Source organism: Sciurus vulgaris (assembly GCF_902686455.1).
Source record: "Sciurus vulgaris genome assembly, chromosome: 7".
NCBI lineage: Eukaryota > Metazoa > Chordata > Mammalia > Rodentia > Sciuridae > Sciurus > Sciurus vulgaris.
The window spans coordinates 111,357,948-111,380,420 of record NC_136467.1 but is presented as its reverse complement, the minus strand read 5'-3'; the positions used below and the strand labels follow the sequence as shown (position 1 = coordinate 111,380,420).

The 22,473-nt window shown below is 40.1% G+C and overlaps 1 protein-coding gene across 1 annotated transcript in view; it reads left to right on the top strand.

Annotated features, from left to right (window-relative positions):
- MEP1A (meprin A subunit alpha) overlaps nucleotides 1–14,449 on the top strand; it is a 36,608-nt gene extending 22,159 nt beyond the window's left edge. Inside the window, exons 9-14 of the mRNA XM_079147338.1 lie at nucleotides 463–612; nucleotides 4,212–4,427; nucleotides 7,851–8,324; nucleotides 9,055–9,228; nucleotides 9,865–10,165; nucleotides 13,391–14,449. Coding sequence (XP_079003464.1) covers nucleotides 463–612; nucleotides 4,212–4,427; nucleotides 7,851–8,324; nucleotides 9,055–9,228; nucleotides 9,865–10,165; nucleotides 13,391–13,547 — 1,472 coding nt within the window. The 3' untranslated portion in view covers nucleotides 13,548–14,449. The remainder of the gene's footprint in view (nucleotides 1–462; nucleotides 613–4,211; nucleotides 4,428–7,850; nucleotides 8,325–9,054; nucleotides 9,229–9,864; nucleotides 10,166–13,390) is intronic.
- Nucleotides 14,450–22,473: the final 8,024 nt, after the last annotated feature.

The following is a 22,473-nucleotide window of genomic DNA, read 5'->3' as shown; positions in this document are numbered from 1 at the left end:
TATTCTGCGAGATTCTTTACCCATGCTATTTTTAAAGTACTCTAATCCTTTGGGATGGGTGTTTTCTAAGATGACCCCTCTAGTCTTCATAGGCATGATCTTTAATTCTGTTTAAAAAAAATGTTTATGAAGGATCTACTAAGTGCAAAGTCCAGGGTTATAAGTAACTTGTTCTTGAGCTGAAGGAGTTCACAGTTGGCATTTACATAGCAGAGAATGATTATAGGACTTTTCATTGGAGCTCTGTGAGATAGGTAGTTCTGTGTCTATGTTGACAAGTTCTAAGATCTAAATGACAACAATGGGATTTCCATGAGAAAAAGTAAAAAAAAAAAAATAATAAAAAAAATAAAGTTCCTCATCTGGTTGTTTGAACAGTGAGGTTTTAGTGGTTTAATACTTTAGTTATTTGGAATGAGATGCCTTACGTGTTTAACCAGGTGACAAAAATGTCATTTGCAGCCGCAACTCACACCCTTTTGGATCACTGTGCTTTTGAGATGACAAACATTTGTGGGATGATTCAGAGCACCCGAGATGATGCTGACTGGGTCCACGAGGATGGCACTCAGAATGGATACTTGGACCACACCTTGGTGGGACAATGCACAGGTTGGTGAAGGTGGAAAGGAAATACCTGGATTGAGGTGGTTCAGTTAGGTAATGATAGCCAGCATGTTTTACCTCAGTTAGAATGTTGGTTATCAAACCTGAAAAATCTCAGCAAAGAACATTTCTCATATCTTAATTACTAACTCAATAAAAAGAGTCCAGGCACGTTGGGGTTGTAGCTCATAGCTCAGTGACAGAGTGCTTGCCTATCATGCACAAGGCCCTGGATTCATCAAAAAATTTTTAAAAATAAAAAAGTAAAAAATCCGTGCTCTGGAGATGCAAAAAAAAAAAAAAAAAAAAAAAGGTGAATTTTAGCAATGATGAAACCGATATGAATATAAGGTTGATAAGATGTGATCTTGTAATTAAGGGTAATGTCCCCAGAGCAGTGTACACCAATAAAAATATAACATTAGCCAACATATGTGATATAAAATTTTCTAATAGTCACATAAAAAGTAAAAGGAAACAGGTGAAATTATTTTAATATTTTATTTAAGCCAGTGCATCCAAAAGATTAACATTTAAACAAGTAACCAGTATGAAAATTATAGAGATACTTTGCTTTTTTAATATAAAGTATCTGAAATATGACATATTTTACACTTACAGAACATCTCAGTCTGGTCCATCCACAATTCAAGCTCTCAGTAGCCATATGTGTTTGGTGGCCACCATATTGCATAGCACAGTTTCCGGTGGTTCCTAGGTATGGTTCTTGTAGCAAAACAACCATAAAGTCAGACACACCTGGGTTTGAAATCTGGCTCTACCATTTGCTAATTGTGACCACAAGAAGTTATTGTAGTGTGTTCTTTTATTTTTTTTTAAAAAAGTCTTTGAATTTGTACAACTCTGAACATTAATATTAATATATTAATATTAAGATATTAATACTTCACAGAGGAGGGTGAAAGAAGATAATCCATATAGAGTACCCAGTTACAGACCAGCAGCTTCACTTTTTTTTTTTTTTATTCACTGTTTCCGTTTCTATTTTAGCATCCTTTTATTATGTGCCTGTCATGGTAATCATATCAACCCCTGAAGCAGGTGGAGTTACAGATTATAATAAACTTTTCAAAGACTGGACTTGGATGCACCATTCTATAGGTCCTCTGGTCACTGCCAAATCACTGAGTCCACCCAGTTTGAGAGTTGGTTACATGTTTTTCAGAAGGGACCTAACTTGTGACCCAGATGCCAGGTCACCAGAGAATATGTCCGAGGTCAAAGACACTGCTACTCTTCCTCTGGCCTTAGCAGAGGCTGAAAGTCTCTGTACCACAGAATCTTTTCATACCTATCATCCCAACTGTCCAAAGGGTGATCCAAGTCTGATGCTTTCTCCAAGTTGCCAAGGTAGCCTCTTCTACCCTCCTCTTTGGGATCACTGTTAGGCTAATACAAAAATTCTAGCTAGACAGAGACATGATTTTTTTTTTTGAGAAGAATCTATTGGAAGAATGTTCTATTACTCAAGTAGGAAAAGAAAGGACCACACCCCAGAAGAAATGTATGGAAAAACCTTATCAGGGTAACTTGACCATCCCTCATGCTTCCTCTTGGGTGGCATTTAAGGGGCTAAAGAGCACTTTCACTATATGCATTGACTTGAAGAACCTGAAGGATTCCTTGAGATACAACCTACCTCACATTGGCAACCCAGAGAAAAGAAAGAGCATCTGGTTAGTGACACAGCTGGGGTACACATTCAGACCTCCTGAGCCCCAGGTTTGAGTTACTGACTTTCACTTCATACTCCCTAGTCCACAGGGGCAGGAATTTCTGAGTAAGGATGGCCTAGAAACCTTCTTAGCTCTGTGAGCTTTACTTTTCTTTAACTTGAGCATTCAGTATTTTATGATGCAGAGGAATCAGAACAAAGTTCAAGTATTGATAAGAACATGCCAGGAAATACAATTTTCTTGGGTGTAATATTAAAGCCCTTAAGTTGGGAGTTTCGTTTTGTTTTGTTTTTGTGGTTCTGGGGTAGAACCCAAGGCTGTCTGCATACTAGGCTAGCACTGTACCATGGAGTCACAACCTCAGCCCCCATGAAGTTATTTTTAAGCCTTTTGGAAAGCTAATTTAAGCCACCAGTGCTTGCTGCCAATACAAAAAGTACATGCTGTCTGTGTGAGGCAGGATGAGGCAGGGAACACTGCCAGAGGGCCCAGGACTATCTATATGGTCACTTGATTTTTATCTTGTGAAATGTTTTGATTGGAGCACACCTGTAATAAGGAGTTGAGTGCAGAAATGCAGTTTAGAGCACCTCTTCATATGAAAGAAGTTTTCATTGTGCTAGATTTTGAAAACTGTGCTGTTTTTTCCAAACATTTGTTTAGCCACCTGTTCACTTTTAGGGGAAAGAGTTTTGAGGCATCTGGGTAAGGCAAACTCCAGCTCAGGCACTAATACGGATCCTTTCACCTTCTTTTCCAGTATTCTTCCACAGCTTTCCTTTAACTGCAGGTGAAATCCTCCTTTAGTCCTTATTATGTCTTGGATGCACTGTTCTATTGAATAGTAAAAATGCTTCTACATCCAGTAATATACCTAGTTATTAGGGTAGAAGCAGGGGAAACTGAACCCTTCTCATTTTGAAAACTTAAAATTCAAATGCTAAACCTGTAGTTTCTTATACAATTAGGAGGCCAACCCTTTTCCTTAGAGTGAATCTCTAGTTTAAATAGTGATGTCAATGAACAAAATAGAACAAGTCTCATAGATAACACATCCTATCAAACTTTGGTTGAAGCCTGTGTTTCTTTAAGTCAGCGGTGGTATACACTTTAAAACCTTTGGAACAAAGGTAATCAAAAGAGAAAGAACAAGAGAAAGGGATATCATAAAAATAGAAGAGAGATTGGGAGGGTAGAAAAAAGGGATGGGGGCAGTAGATATGAATGGAAAGGTCAGGAAAAGAGGGAATGAGACCAAATTATTCTATGTGCACGTATGAATATGTCACAATGAATCCCATTCTTTTACATAACTGTAATGCAACAATAAAATAAAAAAGAGAGACTGTGCAGAACTGTGACTTTAAAGATGGGTTCGGTGGTACATACCTATAACCCTAGCAACTTGGGAGACTGAATCAGGAGAATCACAAGTTTGAGGCCAGACTCAGCAACTTAATGAGGCCCACAGCAACTTAGCAAGATCCTGTCACAAAGCAAAAAATAAAAAGGCACTTTCTTTTTTTTTTGCGGTGCTGGGGATTGAACCCAGGGCTTTGTGCTTGAAAGGCAAGTACTCTACCAACTGAGCTATATCCCCAGCCCAGCAAAAAATAAAAGGGCCGGTGATGTTGCTCAGTGGTTAAGCACCCCTGGGTTCAATCCCTGATAGTTAAAAAAAAAAAAAAAAAAAAAAAAAATATATATATATATATATATATATGCTTCAAACTGTGGCTTTAGCCAGTGACTGTGAACATTGAATACAGAGAACACTGACAAATTGACCTTCTTTTTATTTTCCCAGAAGAGTTCTAGCCTTTTTGTTCCCTGTCTCACTTTGCCTGGGTGGACGGTACCCTGGGTGTGGGAAGCCAGAGATGGAATGTTGGGCTGCTCTCTCCACAGGTGCCGGCTTCTTCATGTACTTCAACACCAGCTCAGGGGAAACAGAAGAGGCAGCCCTGCTGGAATCTCGGATTTTTTACCCAAAGAGGAAGCAGCAGTGCCTGCAGTTTTTTTATAAAATGACAGGAAGCCCTTCAGATAGACTGGTGGTCTGGGTCAGAAGGGACGACAGCACTGGCAATGTGCGCAAGCTGGTCAAGATGGAGACCTTCAAAGGTACCTGGAGGCATTCCCACGAGGACCAGCTTGGCTTAAAACCTGGGACTGCACTCTTCCTTCTTCCTCTTCCCTTCCCTTCTCACCCCTTCTAGCCTTTCTCCCTCCCTTCTCCCTTTCCCCATTTCCTCCTTTTCCTCTTCTAAGAGCTTACCATGTTGTCTGGCAAGTTTCACCCAATGAATGTGCTTACCACAACATTGTTGAACTATGCTGTTAAAAAGGCATATGTACAGTGAGTTTTCACTAGTGCTCTGGAGACAGGGCCATGAGAGAGAAAATAGAAGATTCAGAGGTGGAGATGGGAAGGTAAGTGGCATGCAGGAATTGATGTGGCTGGACAGAGGGTAGTTCAATAATTGACCATGAATAGCTTTGCAACTGTTCTGGGAAAAACAAATGATTACATTATCTCATATACTGAAGTAACTTAAAATCTACTTGTGAAGTTGGTGGAAACATAAGCCATGTATGTTAATTTCACTACAATCGTTTGCATGTTTGAAGTGTTACTTTGTGTATTTCTATAAGAGGGTCAGCATGAAAATCTTAAAATGCTAAGGTGGGCAGTAGGATCATCTGGCCCTAAATTAATACCCAGGCTTCTAGAGCTAAATACTTACATTCTTTTGTGGTGGCAGTGATTCATTCATAAATAGAGAGATAAGCTTTCCTGTTCTGTTTTCCCATTCAACAAAGAATTTCTCAATTAAGATGAACTGGAGAAAGGAAATTTTATTTGCATACTTTGGAAGAGGCTGCTGCTCTTGAAGGGAGGAAGCCTCCTTAGAAGTCACTCAGAAGAAGGTGCCCAAATCACTGCTAATCAAGCCACTGTGTCCTATCTGGGAACCTTACAGAAAATGGTTTTGAGGGGTTCACTTTTCTGGCTGAAATTTATGATAGCAGGTGTAAATGGAAGGATGATAACTAGATAGCCTTTAAGAGTTGAGAATGTGTCTTTACCAAATGACTTTACCAATGACTTTACCAAAGTCTAAATACTTAATATGAAAATAAGCTAGAATCTTAATATCAAAGGGAATTAATATCACTTACTTTCATCTAAAGCTGAATCAACCATTCTATGCTTCACAAGTTCTCTGGAAGCATGATACAAATTGATTTTTAAAGCAGTCCATTCCGAAACTGATTTGTCAATCAAATTTTTCTAAAATGTTATTTGAATATTGCTTGGTATTTGTAGGGTTTTCAAAGTAAGATAGTTACAATTGTCTTTGAATACCTTTTAACTTTTGTGAGATATATTTTTTCACCAAAATTCTTACATGTAAAATGTGTCCTTATGTATATCTATGTATAAAACATATATATTATAATCCATAAAACTTACAAACATGCAAAAAGCTTGCTTACGAATATGTGTATGTGTGAAAGTGCACACACACACACACACACACACACACACACACACACTCACTTACTCAGGGGAACCCTTATAATAGATGACAATTCTGAACTAACAAGGATGAAATTTCCCTGGAGTAATCCTAGTAATCCAACCCTGACTGATTCAGGAGAGCCCTGTGGAAGCACTTAGCTAAAACTTGAATGATTTCATTGATGAGAGTCCCTGCCCAGATGGCATAGCCTTTCGGGACTTCCTCTCAGTACCACAGTCCCATGTTTCAACCTAATTCTAACAACACCTATTAAGAAAAAGCAAGGCAGTTACTCATTAACCAGAAAGGAATTTTTATTCTCTTGTCAAAATTCCCAGGATCTACAACCCTGCTGGGTAAATCCTGTGTCTTTGTCCCTAATCTGGGCTTTGTCATCCATTACCTTTCTACATGCCTTCCACCTGGCTGCAGTGCTGTCCCCAGGAGATGGCAGTTAGGTTTATTTGTGTCACCCATGTGATCTGTGCACTTTCTCCACCTTGTCCTACATATCCGTGCCACCTAACCACATGACTCCATCCCAGAAGTAGAACACTGTTAGACCTGTCCCTTGTAGTTGTCCTTAGGATGACTTGAGAAAAAAGGGAGATAAGAGAAATCTTCAACTTTGGAAGAAGTATGACTCTATAAGCAGATGTTTGGTTAAAAGACACAGGAAAAGGAACAAAGATATCTGAAAGGCCCTTTCCTCAGCTTCATTGCAGATTAAATTTCTGTGGCACTCACCTATCTGAGCTCATTTTAGCCAGCAAGATTCCAAGTTATGATGTAGCTTTTTCTTTTTTTCTTTTTTGTCTGTAAACCCATTGTTAGGGTCTACCCTAGGCAAAATATCAAAGTCAAGGCATACTTTGGGAAATTCTGAGTTGCTCTAACCTGGCAGTTTCCTTTCCCTGGTATCCTCAGACTCCTCTATGTCTTCTTATGTTGTTTGGCCCAGAATCCCACATTCTAGAACAATCCCCTCAACCTCTTAGGCTCAGTACATAATTAAAAATTACTACTTCTGGTTCAGTTCAGCAAAAAAGCAGGTAGACTTAATCATCCCTAGAATGTGGGCATCTGGATAATGGTGACTATCTTTGGATGATCTAGATCCTCCTCAGGTACCATGAAGAAGAGAAAAAAACCTAGAATTTCATATTTTGGCAACAAGTCAAATGTTGGGTCTTATGGAATTACCATTATTTGACTTTGAAAACGTCTGTTTCATGTGGTACAGCCCAATACTTGGACATTTTAATGCTACCACTAGGACGTGGGGTTCAGTTACAACTCAGGAAGAAATACAGAACCTGTAAAATTACACGGTGCATGTTTTAGTCAGCTTTTTCGTTGCTGCAACCAAAACACCTGACAAGAACAATTTAGAGGAGGAAAAATTTATTTGGCGGTGCAAGGTTTCAGAAGTCTCAGTCTATAGAAGTCTGACTCCATTCCTTGGGGCTAGGATGAAGCAGGACGTCATAGCAGAAGAGTATGGCAGAGGGAAGCAGCTCAGGATATGGCAAGGCAAGGCGGAAGCAGAGGGAGAGCTTCTCTCAACAAGGACAAAATATGTACCCCAAAAGCACGGGCCCAGGGACCCAGCACCTCCAGCCACACCTCACCTGCCTACAGTTACCACTTAGTTAATCCCCATCCAGGATTAAGGCACTGGTTAGGTTAAGGCTATCGTAACCCAATCATTTCACCTCTAAATCTTCTTGCATTGTCTCACACATGAGTTTTTGGAGGACACCACACATCTAAACCATAACAGTGGAAGCAAATTCATGAGTAAGTTTTGAAGATGATTTTAGCTAGATCATAGACGTCCTTTTCTTAAGTTATTTTCCCTTACTAGAAAGTTACTTAATGAGTCTGTAATGATACCATTTCATAGGGCTGCCATGAGGAGATTGAATGAGATGTCAGGTGCCTGTCACAGTGCAGGACTCCTAGTGAGCACCCATTAAATGTCAGCCACATTCATCACCAATCTATTCTCTGTCCTCAGGAGATTCTGACCATAATTGGAAAATTGCTCATGTGACACTGAAAGAGGAAAAGAAATTTCGCTATCTCTTCCAGGGCACAAAGGGTGACCCTCAGAACTCAAATGGGGGCATTTACCTGGACGACATCACTCTCACGGAAACTCCCTGCCCCACTGGGGTTTGGACAGTACGGAATATCTCCCAGGTCCTTCAGAACACAATTAAAGGGGACAAACTTCAGAGCCCTCGATTCTACAATTCAGAGGGATATGGTTTTGGGGTGACCTTATATCCCCATAGCAGATTAACCTCCAGTAGTTCTGACTACTTGGGAATTGCTTTCCACCTGTGCAGTGGGGAGAATGATGCCATCTTGGAATGGCCAGTGATTAACAGACAGGCAATCATGACAATCCTCGACCAGGAAACGGATGTCAGAAGAAGGATGTCCGTAAGCCTGATGTTCACCACCTCCGAGTCTCATACGTCTTCAGGTAGGTGGTTTGAGCATAAATAGGGACTGCCCCTCAGCCTGGAAGGGCCAAGAAATGATTCTCATCTGTATAAGAAAGAACAACATTTCTTCTCACGTTTTTTCCCCCTTGAGCATGTCAATAACAGAGTCACATTGAATAATTATGTGAAAACTTTCAATACCATCTTCTCCTCCTTCTCTTTCCTAAATTCACTCACCAGGCATCTACTGAGGGCCTACCATGTGGCAAACTCTGTACTGGGTACTTCAATTACAAGTGGTCAGGTGGTCCCTGCCTCACTGAGCTGTCTAATGGAGAAGGCAGATACTGCTAATCATTTATCAAATACTCAGAATTCTCTAGGCTCTGGGCTGAGCTAATGTACTGACTCCTAAATTAATACTGAATGTCAGCACATCAATGAAATAAACCAACATCAGTAAAAGAATGGGGAAACTATTTTTTCAAATGAAGAGCCTTAAGCCTTAGAACGAAGCAGCTGTAGCCATCTCTCCCTCTTCATTAAGAAAGTCTCTCAGTAGTAGACAACTGACCTTTCAGAGCTGTGCTTCTCTGCCTGCCTCATCTCCAGATTCTGAATTTTAGTTCTTCTGGAAAAAAATAAATAACCTGCTTTGTTCCCACATATTTTTTCCCTGATGAATAAAATCCCATATGCTCATGAAAGACAGATTGTAAAGTGAAATATGAAAGGCAATGTGATCTTATGTTACTGATCATTTTGCAGCAATAAATGACTCTGTAATCTGGGACAGGCCATCTCTGGTGGGCGACTATGATAAGGACTGCGATTGCTTTAGAACCCTCGACTGGGGCTGGAGTCGCTCCATCTCCCACCAAATGCTGACAAGGAGGAGTTTCCTTAAAAATGATGACCTCATAATTTTTGTGGACTTTGAAGGTATGTGTGCTGCTCTTCTTCCGTCAATCATCCTTGCTCTTGTGTACTCCCCTGCTTTGACACTGATTTTGAAGCATTTCATGGAAGGTGGAACTCTTCTTTAAGGATGAGGTCAAAATTTTTTAAAAAGCTATTTTACAAGATCAACCCAGGTTACTCAATGGGTCAAGGATTCATGTCTTCCTTTTATCTTATTTCCAAATATATTTTAAATTTACCCATAAAATTGTACATATTTCTGGGGGTACTGCATGCTGTTTTAATACATTGTGTGATGAGCACAATAAGCACGTCCTCAAACATTTGTATTTCTTTGTGGTGAAAAACTACACTTTAAACTGTATTTGGGAGAACTCCAAATTTCAATTTCTTGTTGATTTATCAACTATGACAGTTCACTGATTCCCATTTGGTTATGCTTCTTTTTATAAGTTCAATAAATGAAAATTTGAAAAGATGACCTTAAAATAAAAATAGTTGGCCTCATGAGTCATCAGCTGGATTCGAAGCCACTTATCCATGTCCCTAAGGGTGATGTTCATGAGGGATAGAAGAGGCCCAGAGAACTTTCTCCACAGTGGACTGTGAATTAAAGTCACTGGTTAATTCTGGGTCTTCCTCACCTATTTCCTGAAGATCTCACCCACCTGAACCAGACAGAAGTTCCCATCAAAGAGGAAAGGTTGATCCCTCGAGGCCTCATCCTTCACGGCCAGGAGCAGCAGATTGCAGAAGAAGGTTCCAGAGAAGCCACGTTAGAGGAAACCCTACCTGACAGCCCGGGCCAGAAGCTGCTGGGACGACAAAAGCGGTCAGTGGAGAACACAGGCCCCATGGAGGACCACAACTGGCCACAGTACTTCAGAGACCCTTGTGACCCGAACCCTTGCCAAAATGAAGGAATCTGTGTGAACGTGAAGGGCATGGCGAGCTGCAGGTAGGCGTGGTGGCCAGGAGGCAGGGCGGCCGGCAGGCCTGCACCCACTGCTGCTCATTGTTGGCAGGTTAGGGAGATGACTGTGTGAGAGAGACAACCAGACGTGGTTTTCCTTGACTCCAGAAGGATGTGGCCTGGATTGGTGGACTCCCATCACCAGGGCAGAGAAGTCCCCAGGTCCCCTGTGTCTTAAGTGTCATTCTTTTTCCACCTGAGAGGCACTGTCATGTTGTCAACAACATCTGGGGTGTTACTGGAATCTCTAACTCCACCATAGTTCTCACGAAAGACCCAGGGGTCTTAGCCTAGGGACTTCCTACTCCCTGACCTGCTCCAGTGCAGACTGCAGAGAAGATTTGTTATTATTTACTATTTTTATTGTTATTATTATTTCTATAGTCTATCAGTTCCGTGGTACTATTATTATGTTTTTAATAACAGGAATGAGAATATCTGATTTGCTTTTACTGCTTGCCATGTGTCACAGGCTCTCCTGAGCATTACCCCTGCATGATCTAAATTGATCCTCACTGCCACCTGTGACCTGTGACATAGGTCCTCGTTCAGTGCTTGGGGAAGTTGTAGCTCAGGAAGATTACATAATTTGTCTAAAGTGACTCAGATGGTAAATGCTAGACCTGGAACTTACACGAAGGTCTGTCTGCACAATTTGCTGTATTTAATAGTTCTTTTTATAATGTTCATTTGTATAAGAAACCTAAGAAGTGTTTCAGAAAAGGAGGTGTGTGATGACAAACATCAGCTGCATTGACAGAACTATGAAGTGGATAGGAGTCATTCAGATCGTCTTGAAACATCTGCATTTCCTCTGAGTTCTTTTCTAGCTCCACTTTGTTTCTTCTTTTTTAATTTTTATTTTGAAATAATTTCAGACTTCCTGATGCACTGCAAAAAATACTATGAAGTTCCCCTATGCCCTTCAAAAGACTTGCCCTAATGTTGACATCTTACATAACCATGGAATGACAAAGCCAAGAAATAAACATAGGTATAAAATTACTACCTAGACACTGGACTTTACTCAGATTTCCCAGCTTTTTTCCACCAATGTCCTTTTTCTACATCAGGATCCAATTCAGGACCCCACATTATGTGGTTCTTTTTATCATTATTTTTTAAATTTTATGTATCCTTAGTCTTCTTAGTCTAGGATAATCCTTAGTCTTTTATTATCTTTTATTCCCTTGACACTATTGAAGCATACCAGTGGGTTATTTTGTAATTTTTCCTTAATTTGGTTTACCCCATGCTTTCCTGTGATTAGACTGAGATTGTTTTGGGCAAGAGAGGACAGAAAGTGAAATGCCCTTATGTCGTTACTGGTGACATCAACTTTCATCACCTGGCCAAGGGGGCGTTCCCCTGGCATTCCTGTTTGAGAGCTGTGGGTCCTCCCTCTGCAATGAGTATGCAATGTTGGGAGAGATACTCTGAGGTCATGCAAACACCCTGCTTTTCCTCAGATCCTTGCCCACAAATTTCAGCATCCTTTGGGGATCCTGCCCACAGCAATCACCACTGTGGTCTCCTAATGATTCCTGTTTCCCCCACTTCCTCCATGGTCACTAATTGGAATTTTTCTATTAAGAATCGCCATCCTCTCCCCCGTTCATTAATGCAGCCCTTTGTTTGTAATACTAAGGAATCATAAATATTTTACTCCATGGGTGATATTTCAGTAATGCCATTATTTATTTTTTTGCTTATATGGCTCCAGCTTTGCTCTCTGGGAGCTCTTCCAGAATGACTACTGTGTTCTTTCAACACCACCCATAATTTCATGAATACAATGTTACTTCCTGGCACAAGAGGATGCTCCAGTTTCATCTTTCATTCTCCCTGCACCAGCTATAGAATCCATCACTTTTCCAAGGAGCCCTTCATTTCCTGTTTGTTTTTATTTTTTGTACCAGGAATTGAACCCAGTGGTGCTTAACCACTGAGCCACATCTCCAGCCCCTTTTATATTTTATTTAGAGATAGGGTCTCACTGAGTTGCTTAGGGCCTCACTAAGTTACTGAGGTTGGCTTTTGAACTCATGGTCCTCCTACCTCTGCCTCCCAAGCTGCTGGGATTAGAGGAGGGTGCCACTGTGCCTGGCCCTCTGTTTCCTTTTACTGTAGAATGCCCACCTTGCTTCTTGAGGGCTCCATAGCCATGGGTCTGCACTCTGCACCTCTTCACTTGATAGGTCCTTGGATGCCAGGTTCTACTAAATGACTGGACTCACGTGTCAACCTCCCATCAAAGTATATCCCACAAACCTTCATCTTGGGATTGTGATTAAGGTCTTAAGAGAGGATATAATTAAACTGTATTTGGAGGAGACTGGGTTAGAAAAACAATTGAACTGATTTGCTATTACTGATTTTAAGTCAGTTGCCAGCCTAAAGATGAAGCCTTTAAAGGTAAAACATCTTCAGGATTAATAAAAGGGGGTCTTGACTTCTGACTGTCTCATCCTGCTCTGTTGAGTAGACTTTGCAACAGAGATGTTGTTTGAAATGGAGGCTGGACCTGCCATGATAGAAGGGATGAAACACTGCCCTTGATGCCTTGCTTCGGAGATTAGTTGATCTTTATATCAAATAACATTTTACACACCTTGTCCCCGAAATAACAAGGTGTGGTTATTAGGTGCCAGTCATGTATCAACCACCTTGACAGGTACAGTATCCTCATGATTTCATGTAAACTTCAGGGAAACCTTAAGAGATAAGTAGTAGGACGCTAACCTTACAATTGATACTAGCTGGAAGTTTCCAAGTTCTAACCAGTGCAGTAAATCAAGTTATATCTGGGAAACCTCCCCCTATAGTTAATGGTCAGAGCCAATGTCAGGCACCATGTTCTTGAATGTCCCAGAACTTCCTCCTGAATTCTTGGTGGCCAGGAGTATTGGATCTGGGGCTATACCTCTCAGGATTAAGCTTCACATCTGTAACATATAGTAACCACACCATCTTAAGCAAGTTACTGAACATTCCTGAGGTTAAATGAGGACAGTGAGAATGGACTATAACAATCCCTGCCTCTCCCACTGCCCTGTGGGGTTCAGTTTAATGGTTTGCATTGGGCACTTGGAATGGGGCCAGGCACATGTTACTGCTCCATGCTGGTTGCTGCTGTCACATCTGGGGTGGTGCTAGGAAGCCCCTGAGGCCCAGGTAGTTGCCACACTCCCCTGTGTCCTGTTCTCCTAGGTGCATCTCTGGACACGCCTTCTTCTACACGGGGGAGCGATGTCAGGCCATGCAGGTGCACGGCAGCGCCCTGGGTCTGATGATTGGAGGTACCGGTGCTGTGATCGTCCTGACCTTCGCCATCATCTCCATCATGCTCCAAAGGCCAAGGCAGTGACCCACCTGCTGTCGCCAGCCATTCTGCAGGAGCCCCTTCCCTGCTCAGAATGTCCTTCCCCTGCCAGTGCAGTTTGAGGCAGTTTTTATCTGCCTTACTTTGAAGGGGCCTCTGAGAATCAAGACCTCTCACCTCATGTGCGATCCTTGTCATTTTTCTGCCACCCATGTGGTTTTGTTACCCTGCTGTGTGCCTCTAATGTATCTAGTGTGTCCTGTGATGACATTCACCACGTTTAATTATAAGTCACTTGCTTAACTGACCATCTTTCCCATGCATTGTGAGCTCCAGGGGGGGCAGAAGCATGGTGTTCTTACTGACCACACTAGCTCCAGAGCCCAGATGTGTGCCTGGCTGGTACACTGTGGGCACTCACTAAATGTCAAATGAATACACAATAAATGAATGAATAACTGAAGTCGACTCTCTCATTCCTTTGATTTGACTTTCTCATTTCAGATCAGATGTATATGATGAAATCCACATGTATGTATTAGAAGAAAATACTCATTTTTCATCAGTTATGATAGTATAATTACTCTTTTATTGTCTTGCTGAAGGATTTCTTAGTGATAGAGCACTTGCCTGGCATGTACAAGGCCCTGGGTTCAATCCCCAGCACCACAGACACACACACACCCAGGGCAGCTAGGCTTCCCATCAACTTTCTTCTTTCTCTGACTCTAAAAAAAGAATTTTAATGAATTCAGTAAATAAATAGTATTTTCTATGTGTCCAGCTTTGTATGTATATACATGTATTGGGGAGCTGAGGCTGTCCAAAAACTTTTTCAGATATTTTTTTAAAAATTGAAAGTATATTTTACATGCTTTTCATGTATAAAGTTATCACATCAACAAACTGAAGGTGTCAGGTAGGAGAGAACTTTAAGGAATTTTTAGATATACTTTTCATTGTTCCTGAGGAGATAAAATCTAGTTGGGACAAGAAAGTTCCCAGATAAATTCAGTAAAAAGGAAAGCTGAGTTTCTTAACCCCACTCAACAAACAACTGCCACTAGAAAATTAATAAAAGATTTCAAGGAGCCTGAGAGATCCTGATTGAGGTTACCAGGTTTCCTAAGCATGGATGTTATGGCAATTCTGTGGAGTTTTAAATGTACTGAAAACAAGTTTGAAAGATTTAGAAGAATCTCTTTAATGCTTAGGTAAGAAAACAGTATGTAGCAATGACAAAAGAACCCCAAAGGAAATGACTCTCGAACTCCTGGTGCAACAGCCTCCCCTGCAGACTGGTTAAAATACGGATTTCAGGGCCCCACCCCTGAGTGTCTAGTTTGGTAGATCTGGGGTGGGGTCTAAGAATCTGCATTTCTAACAGGTTCCAGGAGCTGCTGTTGCTGTTGACCTGCCAATCACACTCTGAGAATCACTGCTCAAACAGGTGGAAAATGGGTCTGGAGGCCAGGTCCCAGTGCGGGCTTGATTGACCACCCAACTAAGCTGTGCCATTTTAATAAGAAATCACTCAAGCTCTTCTCCACCTTGGTTTACCATCTGTCAAATGGAAATAAGAAGTGACTACTTCTGCCACTTAACCTTACCACCCACAGGATTGGAGAGTAATAAAAGCATCCCTGGTTAAGAATCACTGGCCTAGTTAGATCAGTCAATGGGATTGTCTACTAAGTGAGAGAGACCACAGGACCAGATAGAGTTCTAGCCCAAGGTTTTACCGCCAAAGCAGGTTCACTATGACTGTTAGAGTTTTATACTCATAGTTTATTTGATAATTCTATTTCTTCAATGCAAAGATTATTTCTAACACCCTTTGTACTAATAATGAACCTTCTGGTGTGATATGAGATAGCAAGATTTAAAGTTTTTTTTTAAATTTTGATTCATTGTACACAAATGGAGTATGACTATTGTTTCTCTGGTTGTACATGAAGTAGAGTCATATCATTTGCTTATTCATACATGTGCATAATGTAATAATTGTTTGTCTCATTCTATTATCTTTCCTTCCCCTACCCCCTCCCCACCCCTCATTTCCATCTACACAATCCATCCTTCTTCCATTCTTTCCTTACCTCCCCTGACCTCTGTTATGTATCATCAAGAACTTATCAGAGAAATCATTTGGCCTTTGGTTTTTTTGGGATTGACTTATTTCACTTAGCATGATATTCTCCAACTCTACCCATTTACCTGCAAATGTCATATTTTTATTCTTTGTGGCTGAATAATATTCCATTGTGTATTTATACCACAGTTTCTCTATTCATTCATCTATTGAAGGGCCTCTAGGTTGGTTCCACAATCTAGATGTTGTGAATCGAGCTGCTATAAACATTGATGTGACTGTGTCACTGTAGTATGCTGATTTTAAGTCCTTTGGGGTATAGGCCAAGGTGTGGGATAGCCAGATCAAATGGTGGTTTCATTCCAAGTTTTCTAAGGAATCTCCATACTGCTTTCCAGAGTGGCTGCACCAATTCGCAACCCCCAGCAACAATGTATGAGTGTACCTTTCTCCCCACATCCTTGCTAATACCTATTGTTGCTTGTATTCTTGATAACATTCTAATTGGGGTGAGATGAAATCTTAGGGTAGTTTTGATTTGCATTTCTCTTACTACTAGAGATGTTGAACATTTTTCATATATCTGTTGATTGCTTGTAGATCTTCTTCTGTGAAGTGTCTCCTCATTTCCTTAGCCCATTTATTGATTGGGTTATTTGTATTCTTGGTGTAAAGTTTTTTGAGTTCTTTATAGATTCTGGAGATTAGTGCTCTATCTGAAGTGCATGTGGTAAAGATTTTCTCCCACTCTGTAGGCTCTCTCTTCACATTGTTAATGTTTCCTTTGCTGAGAAAAAACATTTTAGTTTGAATCTACCCTAATTATTGATTCCCGCTTTTATTTCTGGTGCTTTGGGAGTCATGTTAAGGAAGTCTGGTCCTAAGCCAATATAATGAAGATTTGTACCTACTTTTTCTTCTATTAGGTGCAGGGTTTCTGGTCTAATTCCTTAGTCCTTGATCCATTTTGAGTTGAGTTTTGTTCAGGGTGAGAGGTAGGGGTTTAGTTTCATTTTGCTGCATATGGATTTCCAGTTTTCCCAGCACCATTTGTTGAATAGGTTATCTTCTCCACTGTATGTTTTTGGCACCTTTGTCTAGTATGAGAAAACTGTATTTATGTGAATTTGTTTCTGTGTCCTCTATTCTGTACCAGTGGTCTACCTGCCTATCGATGCCAATACCATGCCATTTTTGTTACTACTGCTTTGTAGCACAGCTGAAGATCTGGTATTGTGATACCACCTGCTTTACTCTTCCTGCTCATGATTGCTTTGGCTATTCTGGATCTCTTATTCTTCCAGATGAATTTTATGATTTCTTTCTCTATTTCTATGAGAAATGTCATTGGAATTTTAATTGGAATTGCATTGAATTTATATAGTGCTTTTGGTAGTATGACCATTTTGACAATATTAATTCTGCCTATCCAAGAACATGGGAGATCATTCCATCTTCTAAGGTTTTTTAAAATTTCTTTCTTTAGTGTTCTGTAGTTCTCATTGTAGAAGTCTTTCACCTCTTTTGTTAGATTGATTCCCAAGCATTTTTTTTGAGCCTATTGTAAACGGGGCAGTTTTCCTAATTTCTCTTTCAGAGGGTTCATCACTTACGAACAAAAAAGGAATTAGATTTATGAGTGTTGACTTTATGTCCTGCTACATTACTGAGTTCATTTATAAGTTCTAGAAGTTTTCTGGTGGAAATTTTCGACTCCTCTAAATATAGAATCATGTCATCAGCAAATAGTGATAGTTTGAGTTCTTCTTTTCCTACTTGTATCCCTTTAATTTCTTTAGTCTGTCTGATTGATCTGGCTAGAGTTTCAAGGATGATGTTGAATAGAAGTGGTGAAAGAGGGCATCCCTGCCTTGTTCCAGAGGAGTATTGGAATGAACTCTTCTTTGAAGGTTTTGTAGAACTCAGCTGAGAATCCATCTGGTCCTGGACTTTTCTTGGTTGGTAAGCTTTTGATGACTTCTTTTATTTCATTGCATAAAATTGATCTATTTAAGTTGTTTATGTCCCCCAGATTCAGTTTGAGTGGATCATATGTCTCTAGAAACCTGTATATGTCTTTGCGAGATTTTCTATTTGTTGGAGGATAGATTTGAAAAGCAGTTTCTAATTATTTTTTGCATTTCAATAGTGTCTGTCATGATATTTCCTTTTTCATCATGAATTTTAGTAATTTGAATTTTTCTCTCCTTCTCTTCATTAATGTGGCTAAGGGTTTATCAATTTTGTTTATTTTTTCAAAGAACCAACTTTTTGTTTTGTCAATTTTTTGTATTGTTTCTTTTGTTTCAATTTCATTGATTTCAACTCTGCAGATTACATACAGGGGGAAACCAATATGGGATATCAGCAGATTTCTCAGCCCAGACCTTAAAAGCAAGAAGGGCCTGGAACAATATATTTCAAGCTCTGAAAGAAAATGGATGTCAACCAAGAATCTTATACCCAGCAAAATTTACCTTCAGATTTGATGACAAAATAAAATCCTTCCATGATAAACAAAAGCTAAAAGAATTTACAAATAGAAAGCCTGCACTACAGAACATTCTCAGCAAAATATTCCATGAGGAAGAAGTGAAAAACAATGATCTAAGTCAGGAAAGGGAGGAACTACCCTAAAGGAATAGCCAATTAAAGGAGAAACCAAGTCAAGTTAAAAACCAAAAATAAAGTATGGGTGGCAAAGATTCTCTCCCACTCTGTAGGCTCTCTCTTCACATTGCTGATAGTTTCCTTTGCTGAGAGAAAGCTTTTTAGTTTGAATCTATCCCAGTGGTTGATTCTTGCTTTTATTTCTTGGGCTATGGGAGTTCTGTTAAGGAAGTCTGATCCTTGGCCAACATGTTGAAGATTTGGACCTACTTTTTCTTTTATAAGATAAAGGGTCTCTGGTCTGATTCCGAGGTCCTTGATCCATTTTGAGCTGAGTTTTGTGCAGGGTGAGAGATAGGGGTTTAATTTCATTCTGTTGCATATGGATTTCCAGTTTTCCCAGCACCATTTGTTGAAGAGGCTATCTTTTCTCCATTGCATAGCCATAAAGAATAATAAAATTATGGCATTTGCAGGCAAATGGATGAAACTGGAGAATATCATGCTAAGTGAGATAAGCCAATCTCAAAAAACCAAAGGAAGAATGATCGCGCTGATAAGTGGATGATGACACATAATGGGGGGGGGCAATAATGGAAGAAGGAGGGACTGTATAGAGGGAAGGGAGGGGTGGGGGGATAAGGAAAAAATAACAGAATGAATCAAGCACTATTACCCTAAGTAAATGTATGATTACACAAATGGTATGCCTTTACTCCATGTACAGAGAATCAACATGTATCCCATTTGTTTACAAAAAAAATTTAAAAAAACAAACAAAAATAAGCCAAAATGACCAGGAATACTAGTCATATCTCAATAATAACCCTGAATGTTAATGACCTAAACTCATCAATCAAAAGATATATACTGGCAGATTGGATTAAAAAGAAAGACTCAACAATATGCTGCCTTCAAGAGACTCATCTGATAGAAAAAGATGTCCACAGACTGAAGGTGAAAGGATGGGAAAAAACCATGCACACAAACTCAGTAAAAAAAGTGGGGGTTTCCATTTTCATTTCAGATAAAGTGAACTTCAAGCCAAATTTAGTCAGAAGGGATAAAGGACATTTCATACTGCTTCAGGGAAGCATAAATCAGCAAGACATAACAATCATAAATATTTATGCCCCAAACAATGGCTCATCCATGTATATTAAACAAATCCTTCTCAATTCCAGGAACCAAATAGATCCACCCACAATAATACTAGGTGACTTTAACACACCTCTCTCACCATTGGAGAGATCTTCAAAACAAAAATTGAACAAATAGACCACAGAACTCAATAACACAATCAATAATTTAGACTTAACAGACGTATAGAATATTCCATTCATCAACGAGTGAATACACTTTCTTCTCAATAGCACATGGATCCTTCTCTAAAATAGACCATATATTATACCACAAAGTTATTCTTAGCAAATACAAAAAGATAGAGATGCTACCTTGCATTCTATCAGATCATAATGGAATGAAATTAGAAATCAACGATAAAATTTTAAAAAATGGAAACTTCTCCAACACCTGGAGACTAAATAATACACTATTGAATGATGCATGGATAACAGAAAACATCAGGGAGGAGATAAAAAAATTTTTTTAGAGGTAAACAAGAACAACAATACAACATATGAAAATCTCTGGGACACTACGAAGGCAGTACTAAGAGGAAAATTCATTGCCCAGAGTGCATTCAATAAAAGAAGAAAAAGTCAACAATTAAATGATCTAACATTACAGCTCAAAGCCCTAGAAAAAGAGGACCAGATCAACACCAAAAGTAGTAGAAGGTTTAAAGTTTTGCCACAGATATTTCTGACTTTTGATTAGGATCCTTCAAATGCTAACTAAGCATTGGAGTGCCTATTCCTCATAGGAGTTCTGAGTTCTTTTGAACCATCTGTAGGGTGTGGACCACAGTTGCACTGTACACAAAGTAATATCCACCTTGACTCACTGGACAAGCAAATTACCATCCCACATCTATGTTCTTAAGTCTCTTCTTTCTGGTGAATTATACTATTCATCTTATGGCTTGACAGAGTCCCAGGCCTGCTCAAGTCCAGTTTTCATACTTGAATAAATGGAAGAGATCCTAGAGAGAACAGTATCTCATAAAGGTCACAGAACCACTTAATAGCAGAATCTATTATTTTTGTTTGGCTGCAGAAAAGCCTAATAAGATTAGTGGTTTAGAGGGGTGCTATGAAATGTAGGATTATCTACCTCTAACAGTATGTTCAGATCTTTTTTGCTTGTTTTTCTTTATTCTGGATACCATTTTATTTCCAATTAGTCACCTGTTTGCATTTCTGTGTGTTTATGAACATAAACAACTTTCCTGTGTTAGTTTTAACACATTCACAATGTATGTTCCACAAATGTCTAAGAAAACTGCACCGTCAAATAGATGTATCATGTTTATCCTATGGTCATGAGTACTACTTGGCAAGTCACACACAACTCCAGTAGGTGTGGAATGGGAGACAGTGGGGCTAGATGCTGGTGACCTCTGATGAGCACTGATGTGAAAGACAGGAAAGATCTGACATGGGTAGGGCAGTCCACCAGGGTGAGAGAGGGAGGGAGGGGAAGAAGTGGAAAAGAGAGAGCGTACTAACAGTGAGAGAGAAGTGAAGACAAGACCCATCCCTTCCGCCTTTCGCAATGTTGCCCAAAGCTGGTCCTGGAACCCCGGGGTGAATTGAGACATGGCCTCATCTGGGTTGTGGCTTCCCTCAGGGCCTGGACAAATCTAGGACAATTTGACCCATGTGTGGCTCACCAGCCCCATGGAAATCAGCAGTAACATTTTAAGATGTTTATCTAGTCAAGAGAATAAAAAGAGAATCTAAAAGAAGGATCACAAGAAGGGTCTGTGGACACAGTGGGAGGCAGGGGAGAGAGATTATTGGCCCCAGGCAAAAATGGAGGCCAGCAGGTCTCCTCTCTCTTTTCTCAGGAGTAGAAACCCCAAATTGAGCTGGTCTAATATCTCTCCAGAATATAGTGTGTGTTCTCCTACCTTCCTTGCAAATAGGTGGGGCAGTGTGGCCATGTTTGGACAATGGAATGGAAGCAAACAAGAGTCTCGGTGTATACCATCTTAGTCCCTTCCTCTGTCCTAAGGGACGCGTGATGGCCAGAGTGGGAGCTGTCATCAGGGGCCATGAGGTGACTCTGGGGAAAGCAGATAAGCAGATACACGCACACACACACACACATACACAATCACACACACACACACACACACACACACACACAAATATATACACACGTGGTGTCTGAACTCCTCAAGACTATATGGAGAGAAGATGTTATACAAGACTTGGGATGCTTAGCTGCAGATATTTGCACTACAGAAGTAAACCTCTATTTTAAGTCACTGTTATTTTGAATATTTGTTAGTCACAGAGAACATAATCCTAACTGAGATGATGGTTTCCGCAGAGCTCACACACGACCCAGACTAAGCCAGTCACAATGCCCTGCATTGCCATAGGAACAGACATAAGGGGAAGCAAAGAGTTATTCTTCCTTATGCATCTCTGTCTTTGGATCCATAGGCCTCTGAGATTTCTTTCCTCACAGATCTGTCCTGGAATGAATTAAAGAGACAGAGGGAGGCAAAGCCACAAAAGAAAAAGCAGAACACTAAGCACCCTGCTTGAGGCCCTGAATCCAGCTGTACCTGGAGATGCACCAATCTAGCCCAAGTTAGCATCTTCCCCAGTTATAGGAGCTAGTAAGTACAGATTTTTGCTTAAACTCATTTTAGATATGGTTTTGTTGCCTATAAACAAGGGAGCCTTCACTAACACTACTGCTACACACACAATGTGTCATCTGTGAAGACAAGAAAGAATGGAATTAGAGTAGGATCAAAAGAAATGGTGTAATATGTATGCTCTCCAGAGCTGATGAGATTCAGATACGGGACGCTAACCAGGCTCTCTCCAATGTTCTGTGACTTATGCTCCCATTCTGGATTCATAATGGACATAATTTAAACTCAGCCCTTGGTAAAGTCATTCCTTAGGATGTCAGGCAACTTTGGGATTATTTTCAAAGACTCCTAACCAGGGATTAGTTGTGGAGAAGGGAACAAAATCTGTATTTTGATTCTGAGTAGAGAATTTGTCTGAATTTAGGTTCTTTGTGTGTGTGTGTGTGTGTATTTTATTTATATATGTATAATTTTTAAATATACATACAGATTGATAAAAAGCAATTGTGGCCAAATTTATTCAGCTGTAACTT